Here is an 18644-nt window from a genome sequence, read left to right on the forward strand (position 1 = left end):
GCCGGTTTTCTGTGGGGGTGTGGTACTTCCCCGGTGCGAGCTGGCCCAATTCGTGCCGAAGCGTGCTCGACTCCCACAATAAAGTATTTATTATCTATTAATACTATTTCCATTGAAATAGTTATATGTAAATGTGAGAGCCGTTACTTGTGCGAGTCCTGATGCAGGCTGGTGCGAGAGGGCGCGGAGGGGCTCAGCTTGTGGTTGGCCAGGAACGTGCCGATCGACTCATCCGAGCTGTAGCTGTCGTTTTCACTGGAAATATACATTGTGCTTGTGTTAATCGACTGTAAACTATGAAGTCGTGTATGTATGTTATCATCATCAGCCCATATATGTTCCCACTGTTGGGACATAGGCCTCCTATGAGGGTTCAGGCCATAATCCACCACGCTGGCCAAGTGTGGGTTGGCAGATGTCACATGTCGTCGAACTTTTTTAATTCTTGGACATGCCGGTTTCCTCACGATGTTTTCCTTCACCGTTTAAGCAGTGGTGATGTTATCCACATGCATAGATAAATTGAAAAATCAATTTATTTCCTGCACGCTCATCCGGTCTCGAACCCCGACTTAACGATTTTGAAGTCCGAGGTTCTCACCACTGCTTATGTATGTTATACCAAGTTGGAAAGGAACTCATGTTATGAAAGTAACACCAATTTAAGTAACTGATGATAATGATGATCTATCGTGAAATTATAGATTCGTATTTTTATATGATCAAGAATTTTTTTAGCTCAAATAATATACCTTGGTATATTATTTATAGATAAATTACACTCGGGTAATGTTTTGGCATTTTAAATAAATTGCGTAAGAGAAGTTGCACTGGGTGAAATGCTGTTCAAAACACACACGTACATAGTATAATGCTATCTCACCTGTCAGTGTCCCTAGAGTCACCCGGGCTGGACAGGTCGCCGGCTATCGCCTCCTGCAGCGCTGTGGCGCGGCGCGCGGCCAGCCTCGCCTCGTCGCGCGCGGCGGCCGCTTCCGCTGCAGCCGCTTGGGCCGCTGACTCCGCGGCGCTCTTGAGCCGCAGCGCCTCGCTCAGCTTGGCGTTCAGCGATGTGTTTTCTTCTTTGAGTTCTCTGTATAATGTTAATTATTAATTATGAACAAACTCTTCTTCCAAAACTTATTGTTTTCTCATGAATATAAAATCTTAAAAATAATCATGTAGTCAGTATGTATCACATTAATCAATAAGTTGAGAACAGTCATAGTTATATATGCTGTACGTACCGCAGCTGCCGCGCGAGCTTGCGCAGCTCGTCGGCGGCGGCGGCGTCGCGCGCGCGCGCCTGCGCCAGCTCGTGCGCGAGCTGCTCGTGCGCGTCGCGCAGCCGCGCCGCCTGCGCCTCCACGCGCGCGCGCGACGTCGCCTCCAGCTCCAGGCTCGACTCCAGCTCCTGGGCACAACATGCGTTGTTAGTTCGCAAGTTTTTTGATCAATTTTCAAATACCATAAAATCACGAAGGAAATGATACTGATTGGATTATTTTGCACTCTTATACACAATGTAATTATTTGCATCAGTATCCTTACAAAAAAGTTTCAGCTTTATCATTTACTAACTGCGCCCCGCGGTTTCACCTGCGTAATCTGTATCCCGTTGGAATATCGGGATAAAAAGTTGCATATATGTTATTCCAATTGTCCAGCTATCTATGTACCAAATTTCATTGCAATTGGTTCAGCAGTTTTTCGTGAAAGATTAACAAATATACATACAAACTTTCGCATTTATAATATTAGTAGGAAGGATAAGTAGGGAGTAGGATTAGGAGGAAGTAGGACTAGTTGTTGTCCAGAGCTTTCGTCTGCGTTGGGGGTAACATGTATATCAAAATAAGATTTTATATCATAGAGGCCAGCTGCGTGCCCATTTCAACCCGATCGGATCAGAAGTTTGAGCTGTGCGTTGATAGATATTTAACTAATCAACTCCATTCAGTTTGGTCCTATAAGGACAGTGTAGTCCCCCTGTGCGGTGTGCACCGTGTTTGCGTCACGTGTGAAGCACGGGCGGGCGCCGGCTGCACGTGGAGCGTACCTTGTTCCTGAGCTCGAGGCGGCGCTCGGCCTCGAGCTGGCCGTGCTCGTGGCCCGCCTCGGCGGCGGCGAGGCGCGCGGCCAGCTCGGCGGCGCGCTCGCGGGCGGCGCGCGCGTCCTCGCCCGCCGCCTCCGCCTTCGCCTCCGCCTCGCGCGCCTCCGCCTGCGCCGCGCACAGCGCGCTCGTGCTCGCGCGGTACTTCTTCAGCAGCTGCAACCATACCCCGCGCCATTACCTGCCAGCTCGCACCCTGCCCTGGCTTGGTTGCCATAACAACTGCCCCGCCAGTTCTTTCTTAGCACATATGAAATGTGCCGAATAGACGCCCAGTTTACCAAATATTTTTTAATTGACCGATTATATTAAATAGATATCAAGCATACACCAGATTAGTCTGCTATTACACACAGTATTATTTTAAACAGGGATGTTTTTAAAGCTTATAACCAGCTCGATTAATTTTATATTGAAAAAACGACTCTCGAGAGATCTATCTATTTAATAGATATCGAACTTAAACCATTTAGTCTGCTTTTAAACTTTACACGTTATTTTAAAATGGGGGTAATTTACCGCCTATAACAAGCTTTATACAGCTCTTTCCAAAGCTGTGACAAATCACATAAATGTATATTATGTAGTGTACCTCAGCAGCCTCTTCTTCCGCGTCATCCAACTGCGCCCGTGCAGCAGCGGCATCCCTGCCAGCGGAGAGCGCTCGCTCGGCCGCTTCATTTCTAGCCCGATTCGCTTCTTCAAGCGCTGCAGCTGCTTCAGAAGCTTCTGCTTCAGCGGTCGAACGCGCTTTGTTCGCAGCACGCAGGGCCAGCTCTAGGTCTTCCACCTTGGATTTAATAAAAATTTAAGTTAAAAAATAGTAAAATGTATCAAAAAGCGAAAGATATATAGGTACATCTATTTTATTAAGCAAAACTAGTAAGATAGTTTGTTATATATTTGAGATCATTGTACATTTAGCTATAGTTCAAGCCAACCTGATTTTTCAACTGTCGAATTTGGGCTTTGCCACCACCTTCCTTCTCCTTTTGTTCCAACATCGTCTGAGCGTCTCGTAACAGTGCGCGGTATCGTTTCAAATCTCTGAAAGACAAATGTTAAAACGTCACTACATCGTACAAAGCAAAGTAAGTCGATTCTAGCGTCTGTCCCTTTGTAACTTCAGATCTTTAAAACTACACAATTGATTTTGATATATAGAAGGTGAATATATAGTGAATATAGGAGGTATTATAAGGTAAGATATAATAACATCTATTAATTACCACTCCCAATTAAACGCGAGCGAAGCCGCGGACAGAAGCTAATAATGAATATTTAAAAAAAATGCGCTGGTAATTTTTTTCATGTCTTACAATGTATATTTGAGACATTTGAATATAAGGAATCTAACTGTGCAACAACGGACACCTCGCAAATCATACAAATAACAACGTGTCGGTGTGTGCGTGTGATTAGTTATAAACGTATTGTATTGTTATAGTGTGTTAACACCAGTACACGACGTTCTAGTTCACGCATTACAGCGCGAGCGGTCACTGAGTGAGTGTATTTCTTCATATACATGTGTGCGTGCGCGTGTGCGTGCATGGGTGCGTGCGTGTGCGTGCGTGGGTGCGTGCGTGTGCGTGCGTGCGTGCGTGCGTGTGCGTGCGTGCGTGCGTGTGCGTGTCGCCCACCTCTTGAGCCGGTGCACGAGCTGCAGCTGCTCCTGCGTCTCGGCGCGCGCGGTCTCCTCGAGCGCGGCCAGGCGCCGCTCCAGCTCGTGCCGCTCGCGCAGCAGCAGGCTGCGCTCCGAGTGCTCGCTCTCCAGCTGGCTCTCTAGTACTGGGAGGCGATAACGTTCATATGTTGCGGTCAGACAGATGATTATTTTAAATAAGGACTCGTTTTAAAATTTTCGCGCATTAATTAACGTCCAACTACAAAGCGATCATGTACTTCACATTGATCACAATTTTAATTTATATACATCGTTTGTATATAAAATACCCTTCTAGATGAAAACTACGAATGGGTTGTGACACTAACTCAGTATAAAAAATCTCTATTCACAACTTGGTATAAAACTGAAACTCACTCTTAAGTTTCTTAGCGGCGTTGGCTCTAGTCTCCTCCATCTCGTCGTCCCGCGCGGCCGCCTCGAGGCGGGCTTCCTTGCGCTGCTGCTCCAGTAGCATTTCCACTCGAAGCTTTGAACTCTCCAGCAACTGAAACCGAAACGATTGTTATAGTATTTTACAATTTTGAGAAAATCATTTGTGCAAAGAGACAAAATTTGATACAGAGGAATATTCAAATAAAATTATATCATTTAACTTCTTGAGAAGTTGATTTATATAATAGTGTAGTTGATTTATATAAATAGTGTAGTGTAATTAGAGTAGTGTATAAGTATATACCAGTATTGCCATTCCAATAAATGCAACATACCTATTTTGGCGATGAAATAAGTGGGTATAAATTTTCTGATTAATGTCGACAGACGCTAGCAATATCAGATTGATATCTCAGAGCTCTTCCAATATATATATATTGGTCTAGATCAAAGCATGTGGATAACATTACCACTGCTCGTGACCGCACTGATCGTGAGGAAACCGGCATGTTCGAGAATTAAAAGTTCACGACGTGTGACATCTGCAAAGCGGCACTTGATCCCTTACGTACCTGTATCTGGCCGGCGAGCTCGTCCAGCTCCTCCTCCTGGTCGCGCACGCGGCGCTCCAGCTCGGCCTTGGCGCGGCGCAGCGCGCTGAGCTCGTCGCCGCCGCCGCCGCGCTCCTCCAGCTCGCGCGCCGCCGCCGCCAGACGCTCCTCCTTCAGCTCGACCTCCAGCCGAGCTTCCTGCAAGCCGCAACCGTACGCTCGCATTATAATTCCGTCACTTGCTTTGTTAAATAACATGTCGGCCATATGGAGTGTTACTTTATACGTTAAAACTTATGTTTTTTTAGATAACACACTGATCGACGAGTTCGAAGTGACAGAAACGTAACATCGAGACCAATTCAACATATTTAATCGATTTTAAGCAAGTTCATACAAATTAAATGAAAACAGTTATAGCGCACTGGAAAACCTAGAAAATATTTCATCAAAACAAATGGTACATATGACACAATATAACTTGATTGATTAATCTAACAGTAAATTACATTTTAAAACTTACTCTACTGACATGACACTTTATTAGTTCAAATTACAAAACGATCACAAGACACTCGTGCCCAAGTACAAGAGCACGCGAACACGCACGGCCATACTCACAGAGAGGCTCTGCTCGAGCGCGTACTTCTCGGCGTGCGCCTGGTCGCGCTCGCGCGCGAGCCGCTCGCGGGCGGCGCGCTCGCGCTTCAGCTCCTCCTGCGAGCTCTGCACCTCCGCGTCGTACTTGCGCTGCCGCTTCTCCAGCAAGTTGTTGCGGCACGTCTGCCACACCACAACACCGTTTAACATTTGCCATTTTGCGGTTAATAAAACGAAAATATCATATATGGAATATTTAGTCCACGTGAGAAGGTACCGAAAAATTATAGTCGTCGATTGTGATACAAGCTCATATGTAATAAGCAAAGATAAAACAAATATAATATTATTGATATTTTTAAGAACACCAAATAAATCATGAATTTCAAGAAAAAAACAAATATAGAGGTAAAATTTAAGTTACCTGTTCGTCTAGTAATGACCGTAGGTCGGCCATATCGTTGGTCAATTTTTGCAGTTTGCGTTTCCATTGCGCGGCAACCGCTCTCTGCTCCTCGACTTCTTCATACGCATCTTGAACCTAAAATATAATGGAATTAGAAATAAATATTATTACAAATTCAATACATACTTCGAAATTATCGCCAATGAAACGCAATTGAAAATTATCTTAAATAGCATAAGTGCTGAATTCCTTATTCTTTCAATCATTGAATTTGAAAATTATAACCGTTAACAGCATATTATTTCTAATCATAAATTGTAATAAAAAATGCATATCTACACCAACTAGAAACAAAATCAGATATCTAAATTGTACGCGTTGCCCAATGCCGTATAGGAATCCTTAAGATATAAATTACTCAATAGTTAATTTGCTAAACTCGCCGCGATCGGCCGCCGATCTTGCAATTTGGACCCAAGCCAGCACGTCAAGTAATCGAAACGTTTCTATAAAACACGCATACAAATAGGTCCCCAGTAGTAAAAGGTTTACTGACCTCTTCGTTATCATCCACCATCACTATTCAATTAGACTCCAAAATATATATATGTAAAAAAGAAAATTATATGTAACGATGTTCAGAAACGCGTCATTATACTAAGCTATATGATGATAAAACTGAGATATATCATAAAAAGTATCACGCTATCAACATCAGCGACCGATCAAGGATGGATAGGAGATAACTGGGTTTCGTAGAGATAAAATAAACAAATACGGACCTATCGTGACCTGAATTTTGTTTTTGAACAAAATACAATATTTTTTATACATTATAAAGCAGTTGTAAATTTGAATATTACTTCCAGAGTCGCAAATAACCCGATTTAAATACTCGTATATCACATTGTTGTTTCATTTACATTAAAGGAAACGGAAATTGCGATCGCAATGTTATTGGATTTAAAGCGTTTGCGTCATAGCATTTAACAAATTTAAATCGAAATACATTTTATTCCACATTATTTATAGATTTTGGTGTTTAAATAAGGTACAAATATATTTATAAATTTTACATAAAATTTGAGTACAAAACAATTAAATAAATTTGTATCTTCAAATTAACTGTCTGCATGTTAATTTAATACGTATATTAGCTTAGAATATTTATATAACACAGTATTATCATTTTTGTATTTAAACAGAGGCGCCAATCCGTATACAATGGGCATAACGCCAGTGCAATATTTATGGGTTACGATTTTAATAATTTTGCTCATTATCGATAGGCTATGTACATCCTGGTGTTTACACGGATAGCCTGAGAGACCTAGTTTCGTATGGCGCATTTAAAAAAACCTTCTTCTGTGTAGAATGTAGCAGAGAAGTGCTTTTATTTTCAGCATATCGTCTTTCAATATTGTCTACGGCTTTTATATGGGTCTATGGTTTAATTTTGAAGTTGATAGTTCGATAACACAGTGTATACCATATTTGAAGACTTACAACGTATTTATTCTACCTACGTGTTCTCTAGTGTGTCATCATCACACACATCTATCGCCCTATCGGTATACCGCATCCACTCCGGCGGCGCACTCACCTTCTTCTCGAGCTGCTTCTTGACGGTGACGAGCTGCTCGAGGTCGTCCTCGTGCTGGCGGCGCAGCTGCGCGCGCAGCAGCTGCAGCTCGCGGTGCGCGCGCTCCCAGCGCCGCTTGTACTTGTCGCCGGCGCCCTCCGCCTCCGAGCCCTCCGAGTCGGACGGCTCGGCGCCGCCGCCGTCCGCCGAGCGCCAGTGCAGCAGCTCCAGCTCCAGCCGCTCGGACGCCTGCAACGTGCGGCATGTTAGTTGCAGTTGTGCTGTGTGCAACCTCTCGAGTGTGAGGCGGAGAGATGGAGGCCAAAAGGAGCATATTTACTAATATCTACTATTTATATAGATCAATATATTATATAGATATACTATGATCAGATTTGTATATATTATTATATATTATGATGAAATCTGATCCGTTTGTCGTTCGATCCGTTTTTGCGTGAAAGATGACATAGCTTCAATAGAATGGTATTGATTTATATTCATTCTTTCGCGCAAAATTCATGTCACTTGGAATCTCCCATTATATTCCAATCGCAGCCGATTTTCAGATCTTAACATTTTTTATGGGTATGGCCTAAATTATCTTTTTCAGAAAGTGCTTAACGTTTGATACAAAGTAATCACAAAAATCATATTTATGCTAAATAATTATTATACAATAAGTAATAGTTAAAGCCTGAAACTATTCAGTCCCAGTACATACCTGCTGCAACCTCTGGTTGTTAGCAAGCAGTTCCCTATTGTCCCTCTCGATGCGCAGGCGCTCGGCCGCTTCAGCATCAGCTCGCTCAGTGGCCAGCGCCGCCGCGGCGCGCTCCTCGGCCAACTCGCCACCCACCTCGGATAGCTGCAACAACAAAAGTTACTAATGATTTGACGAACAATGAATAGTGATAAAATGATTACGAAAAGTTAGTATTTCATTGATTATGATATGCATACATAACAATATTTATATATCATCTACAGTCTTGAGTTCATTTATTCAAGTTCTCAGGATAAAAACCACACTCAAAGAAAAAAAACATACCATTTTCCATTGCAAAATATATTTCTTAGATAGCACGAGTTTTCAAGAGAAATTTTTAACGCATTTCCATTACATCCATAGAGTGACTATTGCACGCGTTTTAAACGGATGTTTACGTCTATTAATTTACATCAACCGCTTCAATTGCGCCGAAATCTACTTAACCTATGTTTTGTTTGGTGTACAATTAGATTCGATTATAAATTTCGAATCTAAACGTTGCACTAAATATCTCTCCAAAATCTATATTGGAACCAAATAACAACAAGTTCCTATTAAACAGAAAAAGAATCAGGTCAATCGATTGAAAGCCCATTGAGTAACGAACCCAACAAAAAAAAAAGAAACCAAATTGAGAACCTTATCCGTTTTAAGGAACGTCTGTTGAAAAATCAAATGATAGTGTCTGGCTTCTGCACTAGAAATTTAACATATAAGCGTACAAGAAACCTAACCTCATTTTTTAAATAGACATTCGCTAATTGGGATATCCGCTACAGATTCGATAAATCTGTGTTTTTAAACATGTCAGTGCGTCCCACGTTACCAATAAAAAGATATATGTATGCAGAATAAAAGTTGAGTTATGCATTAGATGTGTTCATTTTTATTTGTTAATACAAAACCACTTTAATAAGGTCATCATCATCTTGAAATGATCATCACATTGAAAGAAAAAGTAGCTTAACATTTTAATCATCCGAAATACTGAAAACAAGTAAAAACTCCATTATACGTGGCCATGAATAGTGCAAATTGTAACATAAAGTAATTACACTGCCAATGTTCGCGAAGGTCACATTTAAAACAGGTTTAAAAAACAAAATTGTTTTTAATCAGCAGTCGTCCTTCATCGAACCCGTTAATATATCAGTCAACAACATCGAACAATTATGCAATCTAAAAGCACACATGCATTTTGGCGCTATTACAGTTCGCGATAATATATACAATAAAGAAAGATTTCAATCTTGCAGTTTACTATGTTACGTATTGGAGTCTTCAAATGAAAGTATCGCATATAGAATATCGCATATATATTTCGGTTATGTTATGATTTTCTTGTTTTCCAATTATTAAGTGAGATTAGAAATGTACATCCCCAATTTATCAGTCACATTATTTAACGAGACGCATCCAGAAAAATATACATGATCATTTACCACCATAAAACCTTACGTGGGTCATTAACCTTCCTTTGTATAAACACATACACCTGAATAGTAAACACCAGTAGAACGAGGTCTATATTTCAGTCGTTGCGCCCGCCGCCCAGCTGCCGTACCAGTTACAAAACGCCTCATCGATACAAAAGCTACTTTCTTATGCGCCACAATTTTAAATTCAAAATATGAATCGACTCATAACTATAATCATGATATCAAACAAAATATGATAATGACATACAACACGGTGTAAACGCACCTCGTTCTCATGTAACACCATGTCGAGATTATCCGAGACGTGTAATGTTGCGTCACGTTATTACGCGAGATAGCAACGTGTACTTTGATATTTTAATAACGAACATCAATTCTGAATTGCATGTATTTTACGATCGTAAACCAATTAGTGCGCTGACACCTCCTTTATCAGTATATTTCCATCATATATTTTGAGGCAATTGTTTTTTTTAATGTATTAAGTATTACTTATAGTATTATAATAAATATTTTAAAAATAATTTCAAAATTACAAGCTAAATTATTGTTCCTTACATAGTAAAGCCTCAGTAAATAATTTTCAATAGCATCTTCGTGATCTGATATAGGTATTAATAGTAGTTTTATAATTTTAATAAGTTTCCCAGTTCCCAGTCTTCAGTTTACATTTATGTTTTTTATTTTAATGTAGCATCTCAGAAACTTCTAGACCGATTTAAATTTTTTTAACCGTTGGATATGAATACGATCCCATCATAGGCTATATATGTATCACGGACGAAGCCGGGTCGGACCGCTACTAGAATTTACAAATATCACGCAAATGAACTACTTATATTTCTACGCTGTCTCGCGCAAAAATAAAAATAATATACGATAGCGTAGAAAAACCCTTCAAATAGCCCGCTTTGGCAGGTAATACACGTGCGTGCTTTACAAGTGCGTTACGTGAAAGTAATTATATGAATATGAATGGACACTAACGAGCTCGTCATAATTCAGTTAAAGATAAAATTGGACCGGCGACGCGCCGAGTGGGAGGTCCGAGTGTAACAAAGATTTGATTAATCTGCCTTAACAGCATCTAACGCTTGCCAAATGCATTCGGGCATTTCCTTTCGGTTAAACGAATATATAGAGCAACGAAACGAAAAAAAAAAATGCAAAAAAGCAGTGGTGGCTCAGTGGTGAGAACCTCGGACTTCAAAATCGATAAGTCGGGGTTCGAGACCGGGCGAGCGTGCAGGAATTAAATTGATTTTTCAATTTATCTGCGCATGTGGATAACATCACCACTGCTTAAACGGTGAAGGAAAACATCGTGAGGAAACCGGCATGTCCAAGAATTAAAAGTTCGACGACATGTGACATCTGCCAACCCGCACTTGGCCAGCGTGGTGGATTATGGCCTGAACCCTCATAGGAGGCCTGTGTCCCAGCAGTGGGAACATATATGGGCTGATGATGATGATGATGATGATGATAGAGCAACGGGTACAAATGTTATAACAATATGTATTATATTATATAGGTAATCGCCCGTGACTTCGCTCGCGTGTTAAATAGTTATTCCTATAGGAATGAAATATTTCACCGCGGTAAAATGTGTGTATATCTCTCTCTATCGCCGTGCCCGACGGTTTCACTCGTGGAAAATGACAGGCAAAAACTTTCATCTTCTTAAATTATAAGAATTTAGGGAATGGCAATGGAAAAGTAGCCTATTATTGAAATTCATTAACTATTTTATACGGTACTGTGATATACGTGAAGATGAAAAAGCGTCTTACATTCGACGAATATATAAATAAAATAATGTATTATCATACGATCAAGGCACGCTTAGATTAGAATAGTTAAATAAATAATTAAATTCAAATTGTTTGGAATGTATGTAAACATGTTTTTTAAGTAGACATGACAACATATTGCCAAGAATTTAATGCGTTAAGAGAATATATCATAAGTGCCACTCAACAGTAAAAAAAAGTTTGGCAAGCATCGCTCCATGCTGTAATAGCGGAATGACGGCCTTTCCAAGCGCCACTGCTAGCGCGTGAAATTATACTGAAATACTCCGCGTAATTTATTATCTCGCATTATTTATATTCTTATCACATTCCTCTTGAAATCATAAATGAACGCGATGATTCACTAACCTCATCCATTTCAGAGACGGTTGTTCTGTCTTCCGATACTCCCCTTGAAGACCTACACATGCTACTTGCTCTGCTCCCTGTACGGCTGAATAACGTGAAGCCCTTAATCATGATGTTTGTTGCTGATTTAGACCTTCCAACTTTTCTCTTCTTCCCGTCGTAATACATTTCCAGGTCCGGCTCATCCTTGTGTCCCAACCGACGCCATTCGTCCATGATATGATCAGTGCGCCTCAGAAAATTATCAATTTTACTCGACAGATAATTTGAAGATGTGCCTTCTTCCAAATAAGCCGGCTGAGGTTTGAACTTTTGCCTGACTGGTTGCTTCTTGCATCCCAGGACAAACGATAAATTGGCATCAAAAACAACCGGTGCTTGCTCCTTCGATTTCAATTCTTTAAGGTTAACGCTATCAGAGTTATCACAGCTTTGCGGGTACATTCTGCGAGGGGTCGGGCTTCTATTGTAGAGCGTAGAATTCATACTCGAAGAGCGGGATAATGGAACAAAAGTACCATTACTGCTGCTGCATGTTGAATATTGACTTGCAGAACTTCTAATACTACTGTATGATGGACTCGGTGATCGCGATATTATACTACTAGCAGAACTGTGCCGTTTAGCTAATTCAGCTATAGAACCAGTTTCTATAGATACGGATACACTTCGTCTATACGATGGACTGGGAGATTTTATACGCAGATTTGTATTTTCAGAGGGATTCTCAGGAATTGTTTTAATTTCTTTCAAGGGCTTCGACACAAACAGCTTTTTGTTATTCATCAAGACCGGCGGTATCTTTTGAGGCACCTTTTCTTCAAAGTTAATTGGCAGCGTTTTTGATTTTTTCACCGGTAATATGGCTCGTCCAATAGGCGGTTTCGGTGGTTTCTTAGGTGTTGCATCCAGTATCGGCGGCGAAAGTGGGCCATTGTAATTAGGTGAGAGCATCCCATTAGTCGGTGTATTTGATCCGTTTGACGTAGAGTGCGTTCCATTAATCGGGGTACAATTTCCGTTGTTATTTTGATCCGGTATCTTGATGCTGAGCTGTTTGGGGTTCCCACCCTGAGGGGCGGGTGAAACGTTGAGATGCGGCATAATGATTTAGAAGCACTTGCGTTTCCTACAGAAGCGGAAGCGTTTCCCGCGATGAAAGTCCAGTGCCATTTCACTGGTGCGTGCAGTATTACTGTCGTGAGCGCGTTGGGATGCGTCGGGACATCGGTGGAAATAGAACCGGCGTGAGAGCGATCCGCGAACGCACTGCGGCTGCTAATCGCTCGCTGGGCAGTCGCGCCCGCCCGACTATTTTGGTTTACGTAGATGTCGAAGTGCACGCAAGAGTGACGTTCGTTGGACCTTCAAAGCTTAACATCAGAAACTATAAACACTGAGATTTACAAGTGCATCTTGGCCTATGCCAAATGTGGTTTTGACAGAAAATTTGATTTATATCGAATACCTCATACGCAACATTTATATTGAATGACTAGCTGCGTCACGCGGTTACATCCACGTCGTACATGATATTATAGCCTTCCTCCATAAATGGAATATCTAACACCGAATTTTTCAAATCGTACCGGCGATTCTTGAGATTAACGTCTTCAAACAAATTACCACACTCGTAACTCAAAAAGATATTTAAAATGATTTTTTGAACGATATAAAGCGAGCATTTCAAATTTGATTGTAAACAGCCAAAACATTTACAAAACTATGCGATCGGCATTGAAAGATCAACGGCCTACCCTTGGGTTGACATTATCAAAATCGGTTTAAAAGTGTGATCATATAAACATTACGGTCAGTTTGGCAGAGAACCATATGCCAAGAATCTGAATTAACGTCGACAGTTAAAGATGATGAAAATAGATACAAGCGATTGACGCTGAGATGACCTATATGTTTCCTGTTTAAAAGCTCCATGACCTTCGATTCAGCAGTTAGTTTAGTTGAAAGTAACAATATTATTTTTTTTTGTTTCGTTATTGAGTCCCACCGCGAGAAAGTGCGGTAGTTCTATTAAAAAACTATATAGTATACACACAGCAAAACTATAAAACAAAATATATGTTTTCATAAAGTATAAAAGCTAGTTCATTAAAAAAATATAGTAAATATCAGTTCATAACGACGCTGTATCGGATGTGGGTAACTATGAGAAACTCCCATTTTTATTGATCGTTTCATAGCTCTTCTGGTAGTCGATATTGCCTTTTAAGCTAGAGAAAGCACAGGAAGTAACTAGCGCGAACCACACATGGGAACCGTAACTGAGGCATTCCCAAGCGTCATTGTTGATTCTATAATAGAATAACAAAAACACTGCAACGAGTATAGTTCAAATAAGAAATACACAATGTCGTCTGCCAGTACGCTGGCCGCTTGCTGCGCCGGGCAGATAGCCTACATCCGTCACTGTTATATTATGTAACTAACGCGTAACAGTTTCTTTTAACAGTTGTATTTTAAGAACCGCCTATGATCGGCCGCTATTGATTTTATTTTTGTTTGCTCCCACACCATTAGCAACTTTGTTCATAATATTTTTGTGATTCTTAAAAACACCACTTTCACTATAGATTGATACTTAAGAATACGCATTAGCTTTCCATATCGTATTCATTTTTGAAATTAATTCACGTATTTGCCAAGGAAAATTTAAAACAAAACACTGAGATGAGTCACAGGCAATGTCAATGACTCTCAAACCTGCTTATTAAAGAAACAACATAAATATCTTCACTAAAATTATCTTCAGCATTATAATTATGCCTCTATCATTTATACACTTCACTGGATTGAGACGTATACAAAAGAATAAGAATTGAGAAGATATAATCACATACCCAGCGGCGCAATCCTTTCATTCAAGTAAAGAGTTAAGATTTTTCTTTCAGTTGAAATACCACACGAAGAACTATAAGTTATTTACATTGAGCACTGCATTTCATCAAATGTACACAGCTGACAAAGGCCTGCACTGCAATATAATCTCCCAGAAGATCTTGACAATGTTGAATGTGCAAAAACTGGTTGCCAGCTACTAGGACGATAATTTGTTGCGAGAAGGTTATCTGCCTTTAATTGAAATGAAATTAATCATTTCATTTATATTCTTAATATATTTATTTCTTTAATGTAGTCATCTTATGCCGTTTTTTTTTATAAAAGCATGAGAATGTTAGTACAAGAATTTCAGCGCGAATTTTGGCCAATAACTTTCAGGATTTATTTCTCACATAAAACATTCCGATAATATCAGATTTGGTTCGAACTACATTATTTACCCTTATTTTTATCCTGACCGAGTAAACAGACAAATGAAGGTCGACAAATTATAAAAACATCTACATTATAAAGTACTTGTATTCTTGAAAGTTGGTAAATCCGATAAAATATTGCAAAGAAAATTCTTAGTACGTCATAGACGCAAAAATGTTGTTGATATATTAGTTTCGCATATAACGTAATGTTCCTTGCATCCTTGAACTATTTTCTATTGAAAACACGTGGGTCGAGGCAAAATTTCACGATGAAAAATTTTGTCTTTCGAAAAAAATTAATTAATCCTGACCTAAATATTTAATAAGGTATTTTGACGTATCCTATTTACGGCAGGCCTTGCTAGAAGAGGACAATGTATAATTAGACATAAAACATATTTTGCAGATATAGACCTTAAATTTCAGAATATCTATAAATAAAAATAAAGCAACTGATATGATGATCGAACACCCCGTTATATAAATGAATTACAAAAATCCCTTATAATATTATAAATGCAAAAGTAACTCTGTGTCTTCCTATCGCTTCTTCATGCCAAAACTATTGGACCGATTTTGGGAAAATTTGGTATCAAAAAAGCAGTTTGTATCCCGTGAAAGGACATATTTTTTTCCTGAAATCTCACAGAAACGGAAAATATTGCGGCAAAATTCCCATACTGTATACTTTTCTTTTTACTACGCGGACGAGGCTGCGGGTGGAAAGCTAGTTAATATTACATAAAAACTATAATTCATTATTATAGAATTACGGTGCGTTATTTAAAAAACAAACTGATTAACCTACTGACTTCGAAAGTCGGTCGACCCTAGAAACTTTTAAGCGTAATAATGCATGTCTATAGCAACGATTACATCGCATCGCTTGTACCGTGAACGTGATCAACAAAATTTCCAGTGCAACGATATTTCTGGAATGATAAATCATCGAAATTGGGACGTCCACGACTCAGCGACGCAACTGAATTGTCCGCGACGAGTGAAATGAGTTTACATACACTTAGTTTTAAAAATTATAATCGCAGGTACAGTCTCTTGCTGTCGCGTCTCGGGCATGCATTTGGAATCCCCTCGAATCTAAACCGATAGTTATTAGTTAGATAGCTAAGTACATGAATACGTGATAAGCAAGCTTAAAATTGTTGTTTTCCTTCGACTAAGTGGAAGCGTCAAAACTCATATTTTAATATACTCGGTCACCTAAATAAAATGTCAAAACAGGCATCGCCTTGTACCACAAGCGTTTGTGTGTACGAATATTTGCGTTTACAGAACGAATACATTATTCATTTGTTTTTCAATAACCAATGTCAAGTTCTGTCCCAGTTTCTTCGCGTTTGATGTGCGATTTTTATTAATGGTTGTCGTCTGTCGAAAATTTTTCACGAGATTATTTTGTTATTTAATCGGAATATTTCTCTCATGAGAGAAACTTTTCTAGAATATTTATTAAAGAAGATAATATCTACTTTACAAATATTCTCATTTAGACTTTCTTAATAAGAATAGACGAACATGATAGTACTTCAGAAACTCAGCGTAAATAATAAACAGTGTACGTTTTTTCTAATATTTTTATACACGAATTCTGCTGTATTTTTCAAAGACTATTAAAACGAATGTTCTAGCATTGGTGACTCACGTACCTCTAAAATTTCATTCAGATTTTTTACGCGAATATTGCAGATCCACTAATAAACTCTCGGTCAAGGTAGCGCTCGACAATTTTTGCCAGTATCGTAGGCGGGTATTACGGGATAGCTCTATAAAACTAGATAATGATGTGTGCAATATAATTTTAACAAATCGTAAATAGTGCTTAGCACAATTGCTATTTTAATCAAATGGCATGCGTTTAAAAAGAGTAATACCAGCAATTTATAATGCAGTGTTCTGAACACCGTTATACTGTTATCTTTGGCGTTATGCATGCATTTGAAACTCTCGAACGAATGCAATAGAAATGTAGCGAAGATTAAAAGTTTATTGGATAAAAATAAATACTCACATGCATCTATACAGGGCGAACTCGCCTATCAAGCTGACCGACACCGCGTGCAGTTAATGGAAATTGAATAAAAACAAACAATCGAACACGTTGACAGGCGAAGACGCGTTGATGTAAAACTACAAATCCTTAGGACCAAGGCGATCTAGGTACTATGGCTTGCGACTTGCGACTAACGGTACAATCGCCTATAAACGTGTGAAAAATTTCAATGCAAACACTTATCGAACATATATGAACATTATTTATTTGAGATGCTCTTTGCATAACGTCGTTCGATCTAAATTTTGCTATGCTTACGCGGTAGCCTCACCACTCGTTATTTCTTTGTGGTGTGGAGGCATACATTTTTTGCAACGCTTCAAAAATAATTGTCTGGCAATGTGTGAAATAAAACCATGACGAGAAACATTTCTCATTCTGTCACCCAATAACTTGTACAATTTAAATATAATATTTTGAATTTAGAATTGAATTCTTGGTAAAGATTGGTTGCCAAGACTACGTTTAGAAACCTTATATAGTTATAAGATAGTATGATCTGCCAAGCAGGTCCCTTAAATGAATCGTATTATTGCCTGCATAGAGAATAATTATAAGTTTCCAACTTTTACTATGATTATCGAGATTTAAACGATGTCCTCTGATAACTAATGAAATATATGAGAATATTTATCTTATTTCTAATTAATTTTATATTTTATTTTCTATTCGTTCCTTTTAGCTTTCTTTGAAGATGGTTCATTTTACAATTATTCCACATAATGTAAGTGCTATTACTATTAGGATGGAAAGTTTTTTTGCAATTTATAAGAACTTTCTACGATAATGCCATGGAAACGTATTTCGTACGTGACTGTTCGTAATAAATGGTACGTTCCTCATCACTGAACGTCGTTGACGATAATCAAAACCTATTGTTTCCATTACTACAATCAAATACTTTACATTTATACAGTAACATGCTGCTTTAACTTGCCATTTATAAGGGATTTAATAATTACAATCCAAAAGAAAATTGTTTGGATAAAAATAATTCTATTTTTGAACCTAATTCACCATAATAAGTACAATTTTTTTATAAAAATTCTGAATAACTAGGTGAGGAACGTACCGCTCCACATTTGAAAATGGGACCAAGTATCAACAAAATCCTATCAAAACATAAAAACAATCACGTCTATCGGATGAAAACCGACGGAGTTACCGCGTAAAACAATAATGGAATTGAAAATCTCGTTTTTTTTTATTTAAGAACGGCGGTAAAAATATAAATTAATCGCTCATTTGCGTTCGCGCTGCCATCTCTCCAAATGTTTTGGTAATCATTTGGTGATTATTATCCTTACAGCTAGATGGCGTTAGTTGTAATTTAACATTAGATGAAAACATTTTATTTAGGACACTAAGTTTAAATATCTTGAATAGTTTGTCTATCCAAGACATTTAAACTTTACCTTAATGCTTAGTATACAGCGTAAACCTCTGTCACGTGTAAAAATGTTTATTGCCACTTTATAAGGAATTCTCGATGTATAAACTACACCAATAAAATGATCATAAAATTAGACTACATTGTGAAGTCTGAAGACAAATTGTGTATTTAAAATATATTAAGAATCGTGACAAACAGTATAGGTATCGAGAAACATA

At 38.9% G+C, this 18644-nt stretch overlaps 1 protein-coding gene across 3 annotated transcripts in view; it reads right to left on the bottom strand.

Annotated features, from left to right (window-relative positions):
- Positions 1-18644, bottom strand: part of LOC119832579 (unconventional myosin-XVIIIa) — a 140626-nt gene that overhangs the window by 2036 nt on the left and 119946 nt on the right. For all 3 annotated transcript variants that reach the window (XM_038356253.1, XM_038356261.1, XM_038356269.1), the window contains 13 exons: positions 8039-8182; positions 7336-7563; positions 5751-5867; positions 5348-5509; positions 4748-4924; positions 4158-4287; positions 3757-3904; positions 3055-3160; positions 2706-2903; positions 2060-2269; positions 1248-1414; positions 884-1093; positions 148-255 (listed from right to left, as the gene is read on the bottom strand). In XM_038356253.1, the coding sequence (XP_038212181.1) occupies positions 148-255; positions 884-1093; positions 1248-1414; positions 2060-2269; positions 2706-2903; positions 3055-3160; positions 3757-3904; positions 4158-4287; positions 4748-4924; positions 5348-5509; positions 5751-5867; positions 7336-7563; positions 8039-8182 (2105 nt within the window). The remainder of the gene's footprint in view (positions 1-147; positions 256-883; positions 1094-1247; positions 1415-2059; positions 2270-2705; positions 2904-3054; positions 3161-3756; positions 3905-4157; positions 4288-4747; positions 4925-5347; positions 5510-5750; positions 5868-7335; positions 7564-8038; positions 8183-18644) is intronic.

Source organism: Zerene cesonia, chromosome 2, assembly GCF_012273895.1.
Source record: "Zerene cesonia ecotype Mississippi chromosome 2, Zerene_cesonia_1.1, whole genome shotgun sequence".
Taxonomy (NCBI): Eukaryota; Metazoa; Arthropoda; class Insecta; order Lepidoptera; family Pieridae; genus Zerene; species Zerene cesonia.